The 13,964-nt window shown below is 33.4% G+C and overlaps 1 protein-coding gene across 1 annotated transcript; it reads right to left on the reverse strand.

Moving 5' to 3' along the window:
* Positions 1-3,917: 3,917 nt before the first annotated feature.
* Positions 3,918-10,138, reverse strand: LOC126817272 (homeobox protein orthopedia). The gene is made up of 3 exons (XM_050544093.2): positions 10,042-10,138; positions 9,161-9,405; positions 3,918-4,868 (listed from the first exon to the last, which is right to left on the reverse strand). The coding sequence occupies exons 1-3, from the start codon at positions 10,106-10,108 to the stop codon at positions 4,338-4,340; spliced, it is 843 nt and encodes a 280-aa protein (XP_050400050.1). The 5' UTR covers positions 10,109-10,138; the 3' UTR covers positions 3,918-4,337.
* Between the last annotated feature and the right edge of the window lie 3,826 nt (positions 10,139-13,964).

The raw sequence follows: 13,964 nt of genomic DNA on the forward strand, positions 1-13,964 counted from the left end.
ACAATAAATATTCTGCCGATCGACTGTGTGTTGTATATAGACTTATTAATATTCTTTAAGAGGCATTTAGTAACTGGTTAGATAAATAAACTATAAACATACTTATATTCATTAAGTGACATTTAGTAACTGGGCAGATAAATAAACTATAAACATACTTATAGAAAACAACTACTGATTTATTTAGGCGACGTTTCGAAGAGTATTCTCTCAACGTTTTCAAGCTAATACAATATAACAAAATTTGAAACCACATATATATAGTCAAAATTACAACAAAAAGATCAAGGGCCTATGCCACAATGGGGTTATGATATATACAGAAACAAGTTCGTCCTATCCCAGGCATTCCAATCAATGTATAATTCTTTAAAATATATTAATACAGTGTATGTATTTATTTTTTTATTTTATTTATTCAAAATTACTTATCTACTTATTTGTACGATAACTAAAATAATATAATTAGTTTTTGTCTGTATCATATATAATGTGAAATTGTACATATATTATACACCCAAACAAGAAGAAAGAAAATTAATATAAATTATTTAAGTGGCATTTACTAACTGGATGAAGACGAGAGAGCCCTCGTCGAAACGTCGCTAAAATAAATCCTTCATGTGTCAAATTAAAGATACATTATGTAAGATTTAGCTAAAGAGCTAGCCATGCTTGCTATACTAGTTCGAAAATAGAAAATGTAAAATGAATAATTGAAAAATTCCATTCAAATTACTCTATTGCGAGCGAAGATATTAGCCTTTGAAGGTTTGACAAGACGTGTGCAACAATTTCAACCACTGTACTGCTCCTCCATTTTTTTTTTTTTTTTTAGCTTAAATCAAAATATTGGTGAACTATTCTAATCTATTTAATATCGGAGAAATCCGATGTCATCGAGAGCTGCTTATGGCCTGGATAAGTTAATTAATGTCTAATTAATAATTTAGAAACATTTTAGGCCTAAAGAAAGACCTGAAATAGACAGATTTACCTCTTGCATAATGTATGTTTAATATGATTAATACAATGACGTCATTATTAATGTGACGTCATAATGTATGTTTTTGTATCCTAGTGTTTATGCTTTTATATTGTATAATATTCTTGAAATAAATACTGTTTAAACCAATACATGATATGATATGATAGAGAGAGAGAGAGAGAGAGAGAGAGAGAGAGAGAGAGAGATGGGGTTTAACGTCTACTTGACACAAACTAGGTCATTTCGGGACTAACACATGGTTCAATTTTATTTCAATAATGCGCGTGCACGTGGGGGTCTTTAGTAGTGTGAGGAAACCGGAGGACCCGGAGAAAACCCACGAGGGTGGACAGGCAACCCTACTCCTTGTCACGTACAACCGTGGAATCGAAACCATGCCACTTGACTCAATGACAATACATAATATACTTCTATTAGCGTGAACGTGCTATGTCAAGTCGTGCTATCATTGACAACGTGATCAACATTAAACTGTATCCATCTATAGTTTTCGTATCCATGTCGACCAATAACCGCGTTAATATTACCGGTAGTCCAATATTATTTTAAAATCAGTTGACTGTGTTTACTAGAGTAGTACCATGGTTCTTTAACGTCCGCTTCCACCAAAGTAATCACGCTTGTGTCGAAATTAATATAAATTAATTCAAATATTTTTAAATATTTTTGTCCGCTATCAAATCTGGTAAAATGTATTTTGATATTACTTGTAAATGTAATTAGCGAGAGAGGGAGAGCGGGAAAAATGGGGGTTAACGTCCACTCGACACAAACTAGGTCATTTCTGGACTAACACATGGTTCAATTTTATTTCAATAATTCACTTACGGGTAGGGAGTCTTTAGCAGTGCGAGGAAACCGAAGGACACCGAGAAAACACACAAGGTTGGACAGGCGACCCTACTTCTTGCCAGGTACAACCGGGGAATCGAAACCACGCCATTTGACTTAATGACAGACCTTATGCGATACAACGCGTACGCGCTAACCATTCGACCATCCAACCTCCCAGGAGTAATTATTGTCATAGTTGTTATTTTTGTTAGCAAAATATCAATTATTCTCCGATACAATAGATGTTTTTGAAAACTATTTTTAGATATTTACGGTATAATCAATACTTATAATATGAAAATGTATGTTTTGTGATAATTGTCTGGGTGTTTTTCTGGGTTTTTTTTTATATTTAAATATTAATTAAATTTAAGGTAAAATGAATATTTATATTTTTAGAATCTTTTATTTTTGTTATTAAGGCATGACAGTTATATTCATGAAACGAAAAGAGGATATTTTAAATTTCAGTCCTTTATTCTGAGCGTAGTTTTGAAAATTATGTAAGATTAAGATAAAGACCTGATAGTTCTCGTTATAAAAGTTACAAAAAATAGATAAAGTTATGGCTGCTGGGGAATAGCGGTGTCTCGATTGTTATTTCTACCGTTGTTACGTGCGCTATTAACAGGTTTTGTGGATTTAGCGCTATATAAATAAATGGACATATTATTATTATTATTATTATTATTATTATTACCAGTATTATTAAACAAAGTCTCGATTATCCGTTTTATTTATTTTTTTTTAAATTCAATTATTAAACGATGATCTTGTTTAAATCCATTGAAAATCGCGACCATCCGATGTCCTAGAGAATTAATTATGGTCTTGTCATGCTAATAAATGTCTAATTAATATTTTAAATAACATCTGAGGCCAAACGAAAGACCTGTATACCAACGGTGGATTTAATATGTTAATAGATGTCTAAGTAATAATTTGAAATGTTAATACATGTAAATGTCTAATTAATAATTTAAATAAACGCTGAGGCCAAAAGAAAGACCAGCAATGGTCAGACTTACCTCTTACATAATGTATCTTTACGAAAACGAAATGAAAATATGAACGGTAAATAACCTCTCTGCTTGGATTACAATCGGATGAAAACGAGAAACCAAACAAAGCTTTTCTTCCTCCGGTACATACTCTTGTCAACCCGACCCGGTCTATAAAATACCCCCTACCCCCCAACACACTTTCCTCCTCCCCTTCGATCCATTACCCCACCACCCCGACATGCCCCACCACCCCCACGCCCAACTTCCTGCTGCTCTTCCAACCCCGGCATACTCCACCCCCTACCGCTGCCCCACCACCCCGACATACTCCCCCGTCCGACATTCCACCTCCCACGTCCAACTCCCTACTGTTCTTCCAACCCCGGCATATATGTTTGTTTATTTCAAATCCCATCCGCAGGACTCGAAGTCCTGCACCACTGACAATATTAATTTTCAATTACCATATCTCTTTCGCTTATCATCATTGATAGTGGTTTCCCCTTGTCAGGGCCTGGCAAGGACAGTTGTCTAGTCGTTCGGATGGGACGAAAAACCGAGGTCCCGTGTACACATTGGCGTGAACGTAAAACATCCCTCGGCAGTTGGAATTCGATATAAGAGTAGGCCGTAGCGCCGCTGCCTGGGCAAATTTTCCCTCATAGCACACTGTATGGCGTATGCCCATCTTCATTAGCCCAGTCGGAGCAGAACAGTAGGACGTTAAACCCCATTTTATTTCATTTCATTTCATCATTGATATATACTACATAGACGGTCCATGATAATAAACAGTTGTTTTTCTCTATAAACTTGTCATTGGTATAGTCCAATTACTACATTAATACCGTGGAAACAATCTTTCGCTTTTATTCTACGAAACATCGGTCGTCCATTCTAATTATTTCAAAGAAATTAAACAGAAATAATAAAATGTTGTGTTTTATTTTCCTTGCAACTTAAAAATCCCACTCAACGAGATTTAAAAAACAAAACAAAAATACACCCCAAACCACAACAAATCACGTGAATAACTAAACAAAACTAAATAATAGTCAATGTAATTAATTTATTGTCAATTTTTCTTCAATTTCTAATTTAACATTTAGTCTTGACTAGCGGGGGAATGGATGTAATAATACGATATATTAACAATAATTAACTAGTTTTATTAATTAATTCAAAACATTGGACGAAAATTTAAAACGATACAATGACAGAAAATTTTGTTTATTTACAATTAAATTAAAATATATATACAACAATTATTATAATTATAAGCTATTTACAAAAAAAAAAAAATCATAAATTAATATTATTCATTTTATTTTTATTTTCAATAAAAACGATTTCAAATTTGACTAGATTTTAAAGTGTGAATTTAATATAACACTTTGAAGAGAAATAAAAAAGCACTTTTCTTAAAACAATTAAATGAGTTCTAATAATTTCAACTATAAAATACAATTTTTTCTTCTTTTTTTTATGTTTTAACGGAATCCAGTTAAACACGCTGAATGCTCGAGGGCTTTTCTTCTCAGTGCGGCAATACTTGTTCCTCTCCATACGTCATCCATTTCCTGCATGCCACACGACATTTGTGACGTAGTAAGAGTTGGCGATGGCGAGTTGGCTGTTAACGGAGACGAACAGGTCGACGTTACACCGTAACTAGGATTGTAGATGGCCGAGCCGCCGTTCGATACTGAGATACCGTTGCTAAGAGATACTGAACCGTTACCAAGCGTACCGACAGGTACTTGTGACGACAGAGATTGAGCAAAGCCTTGGCGTGGTAAACTGGCAGATAACGTCAGAGGATTGACATTGGCGTTCATCGGGGAACCAAATTGTTGCATACTGGCCCAACGTGGATCGGTCCCCGGAAACGTACAGAACGTCTCACTCATGGTACCAAAAGGTCCAAATCCCGTCGATGGCAGAAGTGCACCGGGTGTTCTGAATACATTGGTGGCCTTCTTTCGTTTCTTCCATTTAGCACGTCGGTTCTGGAACCAGACCTAGAACAAAACAAAAATTATAGAATATTAGATGATATATTTAAAACATGAAATGTGGTTTAAGGCCCCGCGTTTCTGAATAAACCGGACGAATGAAGACGATAATATATTTGAAAATTAGACAATATATTTAAACATTAGACAATATATTTAGACATTAGACAATATATTTAAACATTAGATAATATTTTTAAACATGCGTCAGTATATTTATAAGATAGCGTGAAACATTAGAGAATATTTAAACCAAATATTAATTGTATTTCGTATTTTAAACAATAGGGTGTCTATAAAAACAATATCCAGATATAAAGATAAACATTAAGAAGAAAATATCAATTTAAAAAATATATAAATATACTTTTTTTGAAGTATGTCATTGTTTTTGAAAGATGGGTATTTCTAGTATTGAAGTTTGGCATTTCACTCGATGCTTTTCAGGGATACAAAGAACAATCGATATTAAATGACGGAAATTTTTTTTATTATTATATAAAATTTGATTTTCAACTGTGCGTTTATTTCTGAAAACATTCAGCCCCCAAGAAATAATTTTATCATTGACTAGAATTTCGCTACACTAAAAACACAACACAATTTATACGGAAAACAATCACTGGTTTATACACGTTTCGATAAATATCTCTTATGGCTATCAAGCACAATTATTTTTAAAGAAATGGTTTAATTACAATAATATTGTCAATTCCACTTGCCCAATAAAGCCGAGACGGGATGTGATTTCTCTAAATGACAAAATGTAATTAGTTCATCTAATAATAATCTTCTTGATAATTTACTTCTCCGAGGGACGTCCATTGTTTGTTTTGGAACAAATCGACTAGTCAGGGGGGTTGAGTGTACACGTGCATGTTATATAGAAAGAGACGCACATCGTTTATTTAATGTTTATAGATAGTCATTGATAGGACTCTAGAGATTCTACAGTCTCCTTATCAATCACTTCATTTATAACTTGACGGATGACCGACCTGTCACTCATCCTCATTTACTATAATAATTAACCGCTATCTGCGAGTTATGTCCCCTAATTATCAACCGTGGTGGGTTAGAAAGAAAGCCGCGTTCAAATAACGTCGTGTATGACGTAATCATGAGTTTTCAAAATTACACTTATCTTTAAATAACATTACAAGAAATGAAAAGAAATGGGGTTTAACGTCTTATTTTTCTGCACGTCGTTTTTGGTCTATTCTTTATTGTGGCAAGTCTTGTATTTCAATATTATTGGATGCTTAATATTTAACACTTTTTTATATATATATTTCATTGATAAATTGTTAAGACAAGAATTATAATTTGAAGACAATATTTGTTTTAAAAAAAATAATATTAAAACCATGTTGATGAAAATAGACACATTTTAAACTAGGCCTAGAGAATGATTTATACTTTGAGAATGAAATAAGCCTATAGAATGAAATGGGCCCACAGTGAATGAAAGAGACGAGGAATAGGGTACTCGCAATTGTTTAAATCATCCTCTCTTAAATTCTTGTGAAGAAATTCCTAAAAATATCTTATTATTTCTTTAAACATATCTATTGAATAAATTTTAAAAAATGTCATATTTCTTAAAAAGGAACAATTTAGGGATATTCAGATAACAAGTAAAATAGGTCTAGTTTTTATGACGTAATAGATATTAATTTTCTTTTCTTTGTATCCATCTATTTCAAGATATTAATAATTCTTTGTATCCATCTATTTCAAGATATTAATAATTCTGTAGAAAGGCGAATATTTGGAGGTTAAAACGATCGTTAGAATCCTGTGTCTTGGTGAAAGATCCGAGACAAAGAAATGTCTGCTTAAGATCGTGTTATGTGTTTGTATTTTTCCAGCTTTGACACGGGATATAACTCTAATTATTCATATCGCGTGCCGCGAACAACTAGACGGTCCCGTATTTCATACTGACACCGATCGGCAAGCGGCGTTTCATTTGGTATTAATTCCCGATATTGCTATTAGTTTTCAAATAGCGAAAACTATCAGTGCCTTTGGTGCTAAACGTGGAAATAGCTATTTAGTAATAATTACTCTTGTAGCAATCTCGGGGTTAGGCCGTTATTCGAGCGTCACCCACGAGACCGACAGAAGCAGGCCGCGTTGACAAGTGCGCGAGACTTGAGCAAATTCGCACGCGATTCGGGAATATATAAACCCTCATTGCTGTCTTGTTTTCCGATTTCGATTGCACAGTCGGGTCCCTTGATGGTCCAAAACGAGGATTGCTGCCCGACCTGTTTAATATGTTCATTACAGAGGTGCCAAAATGGAATCTTCGACGCATTTTCCATGAAAATCTAATGACATGCGAAGCTTTATCAGGGGGATAGCGTGTAGAATAGAATGAATGGACACCCCGACAATTGTTTCTTCCTCAAGACTTGATTACGTTTCATTACAAGGTCACAGCCATTTTCTGTTTCTTACACAAATATTAATAATCTTATTTTACATGAGGGGAATGTCTCCATTTCGCCATTTCAATATCATATGAAAAAGTTTAATTAAATATACAAACCGAATACGTGAGGAGGTAGACAAAGTTGATTTTTTTTTTAAAACAATTTATTTTTAATTATGAAAATATAAATTATAATAGACTATATAATAATAGCACGAAAATGAGCAGATTATGTTAAGTTTTTTTAATAAAACTTTGTTTCTTTAATTTATGAAATATTTTAGAATTATTTTTAAAAATTAAAGAAATAGAAAAGAAGAATTACGATGATAAAACGAAATTGTTTAAACTATGTGGACTCCCCAAATGAAAAATGGCACCCCGAGTTATCATTGTTTGCTTGCCCCGGATTAACGATTTCATCCGATAACTGCTGATCTCTGATTAAATGATTGATTTGTTGATTGGAAAATAGTTGGTAGTTTTTCACGGTTTTTAACAGTTTAACGCGTCGAACGCATACCTTTTATAACTATGACACAAGTCACAAAATTCTAAACTTATATAAACTCTAAGCAAAAAAACAAAAACTGTGATGGTGGGCGATGTTAAGCAGGTGGCAGCGAACGTTAAATATACTATTTACAACAACAAAAATAGTTTTTAATGCGTTGTACAATTACTGAATTGAAAATAAAACAATTAATGTTATTTCAAGACCACAAATCATTATCAAATTCAATTCCATATAGAATCAGATTATAGAATATATTATTTTAATAAATAAAAAACACAAAATTATTAAAAGAGACAGCGTTATTTATTTTTATTATTTAATCTGAAATCCCAAACCCAATCTTAATCCTACAAGACAGTTGAATAAATAAAATAAGAATATGTATTTCAAATGAGAGGTCAATTTTGAAAAATATAATATTATAATTAACTAACGATGTTTATTGGGATCGGTAGAATTTGAGAATAAAGCTATAATTATGGAATATATACCAAAACTGTTAAAACTAACGCCTTGTTTTTATTTCGTAAAATGTTGTTAATTGATATCTTTTTAAATATAATTATCGCTTAGTTGGGTGTGATATACACATGTCAAAATTATTTCTAAAATGGGCTTATAATCTGTATGTTTTTATTCAAGGCTCGGTCATTGCCTCCAATACTAATTAATACCAATAAGGTAACAAATCTTCTTTTAAACTCCGGATATAATATTTTAAAAGTTTACTCAGATTAAGCTCTTGCATAATGTATGTTTAAGTCTTCTCTTGAATTCAATGCATATTTTAAAAAATTGACTCCGATTATATCTCATTTGAAAATATAGAAAGCGACTTTTCTGTTGATAAATATAAATATTCTATATAAAATTGAAGAACCATAATTATTATTAATTAATTATTTTAATAAATTCATTATATTATAACTATTTATATCCTTTATATAAATATCGAAATTCTAGAATATTCATTCGGCTTTTTATCAATTATGTTTATTGTAAATGAAATTTCTCAAAGGTTAATGACATGTTACAAATAAATAAATAAACATTTTAATAAATTGTAGGCGTTATGTATTTATTTTACTATTTTATAGTAACTGGATAGGGGTATAAACTATAATACATACTTATGTAAGAACTACTATTAATTAATTTGGGGGTCGATTCGAATAGTATTCTCTCCACGTTACCAAACTAATATTTATTTTTTATAAGTATATATTATATTTTATATTTATCTTTAGTGATATTTATAAAGGCTCAATGTGTTGATATTAAGTTATATTGCCAGTGATACTAATATATAATCATCATGAAATAATTTTAAATTGTTCCTACCTGAACACGGGATTCTGTCAAACCAATTCTTAATGCCATCTCCTCTCGCATGAAAATATCGGGGTAATGTGTCTTGGCAAAACTCCTCTCGAGCTCATTCAACTGCGCCGGTGTAAATCTTGTCCGGTGTCGCTTCTGTTTCGATGGTTTGTCCAAGTCCGAACATGACGGATCCGAATCATCGTGGATGTTTCTATCCTTATCCGACAAATCTTTCAAAGAGTTCGGAGAAACTGTACTGCGAGCTGTTAACATAAAAATATAATAACGATTATAATTTGAATGAACTGAAGCAACCATCAAATAAAAATTGATTAAAAAAAATTAAAATGAAATCAAAAGATAAAATAAATATTTAAAAACTGTTGGAGAAGAAAAATATAATTTGAGCTTCATTTATATACAAATACAAATCGCAACATAATAATGGTGAACCAATCAAGGGATAAAATTAAATTGAAAGAATAAAAAAAATGTCAAACCATTTCGTTTTGTAGAATTTTGGAAGTCAAACAATGGTTGATTTTCCAACAAGAATATATCCGTGGATAAATTGTGAACAAGTCCCAAGATTTTAAATGAAATCAGTAGAAATAAAGAAATGTCGGAAGACTGGTGTCGTCTGCTTATATTCAGCCCTGTCATTATCAGACCAGCACAGAATTGGTACGTGCAGATTTAATTTTGCCCGAAATGAATTAAATCACACAACGATCCTATCAGCTGGCAAAGAGATAATAGCCAAAAATCAGCTCTTATTAGGCCCAATTTGTTCGGCATAGATGTCACTGAGCGAAGAAAACGTCAGCGAAAACGTAAACAAAGCCGCAAAAAAAAAAAAAAAAAAGAATGAAGCGAAACAATTAAAAAGATAAACTTACCAACGTTATTTGAAGTTAAAGAATTTGACGATAAACTCAAATGCATGTTAGTGACTTCTCGATTCATGATGAAATTGTAATGTGACTAAACTTGATCAGGTTTGGTTAATAAACGCTCGGAATCCTTTACAAAACGCCGACAGTTCTTCCAGCAGGCTGTGTCGTTAACCATGATTGGTGGATGTCGTCATTCCGGTCCCGCCCATTTCATCTACAGCGTTAATCTATTGCCTTGTTCTGGATGGAAGCAAGGCAGTATTAATATTTTGTCATTTAGCGAGTTTTATTGTGATTACTGATAAATATAGAGAACTTGTTAACAACCATTAACGGTATTTTATTGTCGATCTAATAAAACAATCCTGACCACCTGTACAACGCATTTATAATAAACACGTACAACAGGTAATATAAACTAATTAACTCCACACAGTGGCAGACCCGTGCCCCTTTGAAAACGATTCCCGAAATCAGGTAGCTACCGTGACGGTAAGGTGCGGAGGGAACGCGACCGTTATACACAATCTGTGACACAGATGACCTCTGTAAGTAGCTAGATTAACGTGTAATGAACATGTAATAAACATACAAGTGTTGATTATTATTCAACTACCGTATTGTTTTAAACCATACAGCACGTGCTTAACATATTCCTTATTAGGAAAATATGATCAAAAACTAATTTCATTTCTTAATTCTTCTTCATTTGAGAATTGAAAATAATTTGTTTATTTAAATATCTTTTTCAAGCAATTTATTATTATCAATTCTACTTATTAAGAAATGTGATAAAATCTAAATTGATATTCTTATTCTTTCTGATTTAATAAAAATCTGATTATTTAAATACAGTTTAAGCAATTTATTATCATCAATTCTGATAAATTATGTACAACGCATTAGAGACCTACGGCTGGCTCCCGGATCCATTCACTTGAGTTGATATTTTGTTGTTAAAGGCTTAATACGACTCTTGTTACTGAATACTATGTCCCAGTCTTTATTCTGGTCAACAAATTGTACTATTTTACAATATTCCAATTAATTGATGATACAAATTTCATCTTAACACACCTAATTTAAAAAATTGGAAAAATTCAACTAAATTATTTGAAAAGCCTTTCGTAAACCTTTTCAAATGTGACTTGGATTTAAAAATATTTTTGAACCCTCTGGACAAGTAAAATAGGATTTAATGTATAATTTACACAACAGGTAAGACACTAACACATCTGGAACTTGGAATAAGGCTATTTTTTATTTTTTGGAGCTGTCAAGCCAGCAAGAGTGTTATTGTCCCTTTAAATTCTGTCAATGTCTGAGTATAATGTTTCAATTGTATTTAGTAGTTGACTATAATAAACCAACACAACACAATCTCTATACACATATACCACAACGTTTCTCTTATAATTATTATCGTCGCCTGTCCAACCTCGTGGGTTTTCTCCCGGTCCTCCGGTTTCCTCCCATTGATAAAGGCCCCTACGCGGAAGCGAATTATTGAAATAAGATTGAACCATGTGTTAGTCCCATGTTACCCTCTCTCTCTCTCTCCCTCTCTCTCTCTCTCCTCTTCTCTCCCCTTCTCTCTCACTCTCTCTCTCCCTCTCTCTCCCCTCTTCTCTCCCCTTCTCTCTCTCTCCTCTTCTCTCCCCCTCTCTCTCTCTCTCTCTCTCTCCATTATTATCATTATTAAGCACAAATGTATCGAATCGAGACGTCGTGGTATATGACGTGTACAAACTAGTGATTTTTTCCCATATAAATTTTGTTATGTTTTTTTAATGTCAGTATGGATTGTCGGTGGCTCTATCGGTTTTGTTTTGTGTTCTGTGTGGTCTTCCTGTATTTATTGTTATTACCATAGATTTATCTGCTACACAATTGACATTTACAAAAATATTTCAATAAATTCATCTTGTTTAGAGTTGACATTTATATCGATGTCAATAAGTAACCAGTAAAATTATATCATTCTGTTCATCTCTGAGAGAGAAAAAAAATACATACAAATTCATTTTTTTTTCTCTGCTTCGACTGGGCTAATGAAGACTTTTTTTTTAATTAAGCTGTTCTGTTTTGTTTTTGTTTTTTTTTTCACAGGAATTAGCCCAGTCGGAGCAGAGCAGTAGGACGTTAAATCCCATTTCATTTCATTTATCATAGGGTAACACTATACACTGGTTACAATTCTATAAAGTACAATTACTGCTTATTAATGAGCGACGTTTCCACTAGGCTTCTCTAGTATTTAGAGAGAGAGAGAGAGAGAGAGAGAGTTTTTAACGTCCACTCGACACAAACTAGGTCATTTCGGGATTAACACATGGTTCAATTTTATTTCAATAATTCGTTTGCGCATAGGGGTCATTAGCAGTGGGAGGACCCAAAAAACCCCACGAGGTTGGACATGCGCTCCAACTCCTTGTCATGTACAACCGGGGAATCAAAACCACACCAGTTGACTCAATGGCAGGCCTTATGATACAACGCGCACGTGCTAACCATTCAGCCATTCAAACCCCATTATTATCAAACAATCCTAAAATATACAATATGTAGGATATAATGCTATTCAATGACTGTTTCTGACTGAGAGATATTTCAACTTTAGAATCCTAATATCTTTATAAAATACATATAAGAGATTCTGACCACAGGGGGCCATCTACTTCATACTTCGAGAATTGATCTCTGCCCTAAATGGCAGCCATATCTAAAAATTAGTATATTTGTTTTCTGTAATTATGTTCTACTCCGTTTCACATATGTCATACACGCAAAGACTAAATAAACTTTTTCAATTGTATTAAATGGAAGCAGAATAAATACTTAACAAAATTCTCGATGTTTACTTTGTGTTTTCGACTTAAATCGTCGATTTAGGATTCAACTAGATTAGTGTCTGTTCTCAAGTGGCTAAGTGGGTAAGACGCTAGCTCGCTAGCCTGGAGGTCGGGTGTTCGATCCCTGCATTGGCCGAGAAAGTTCATCCAGATTTTCCGGCGTGGTTCTCCCTTGTCAGTGATGCAGGACGGAGGGGCTGACAAGGAAAGCTGTCTAGTCGTTCGGATGGGACGAAAAACCGAGGTCCCGTGTACACATTGGCGTGCACGTAAAAGATCCCTTGGCAGTTGGAATTCGATATAAGAGTAGGCCGTAGTGCCGCTGTCCGGGCAAAATTTACCTCATAGCACACTGTATGGCGTATGCCCGTCTTCATTAGCCCAGGTTAGGAGCAGAACAGTAGGACGTTAAACTCCATTTCATTTCATTTCATTTTCGTTCTCAAGTGGAGCTAACTGTAGACAGACAGCCTATGTTTAGTATGACATATAGGACACACTTCTATTCAATACATTACTGTTTATTTCTGACTAAAGTTTCCACTCGGATTCTTGGGGTTTAACATTCTACTTTTCTGCCCCGATTGGGCTAATAAAGATGGCGTCTGAACATAGACTAGCGTCTCCTGCGTTTACAGTTAAATTACTAAATGCCATTGAAACAATTTAAAGATACATGTAATTTCTTTCGGTGACATTTATTTATTAAACAGTAACATATTAAAAATGTTACGGCGACCGTACTCCTATCTTTGCTTGATAAATACGAGAGTTCCATGATAAAGATACATTATGGGAGATTTGATAAAGAGTTGACAGTTCTCACTATAATAGTTAAAAACTACATACTGTAAAGGCAATTTGCTGAAAATGTCAGTCAAATTGATCCACTCTGAACCGAGAATTTAGCAATTGAATTTTCGGCTTTGCCTAGATCATCATTACTAAAGTCGGTACGATAAAATCATAGTCTCGATTATCCATTTCATGATTAAATCATGAATGAAAGTTGAGCAGCAAATCGGATCCTATTCCAGTAAATATCGCAGACTAGCGATGACATCGAGGGTTGAT

The sequence above is a fragment of the Patella vulgata genome, chromosome 4 (genome assembly GCF_932274485.2).
Source record: "Patella vulgata chromosome 4, xgPatVulg1.2, whole genome shotgun sequence".
Classification (NCBI taxonomy): Eukaryota; Metazoa; Mollusca; class Gastropoda; family Patellidae; genus Patella; species Patella vulgata.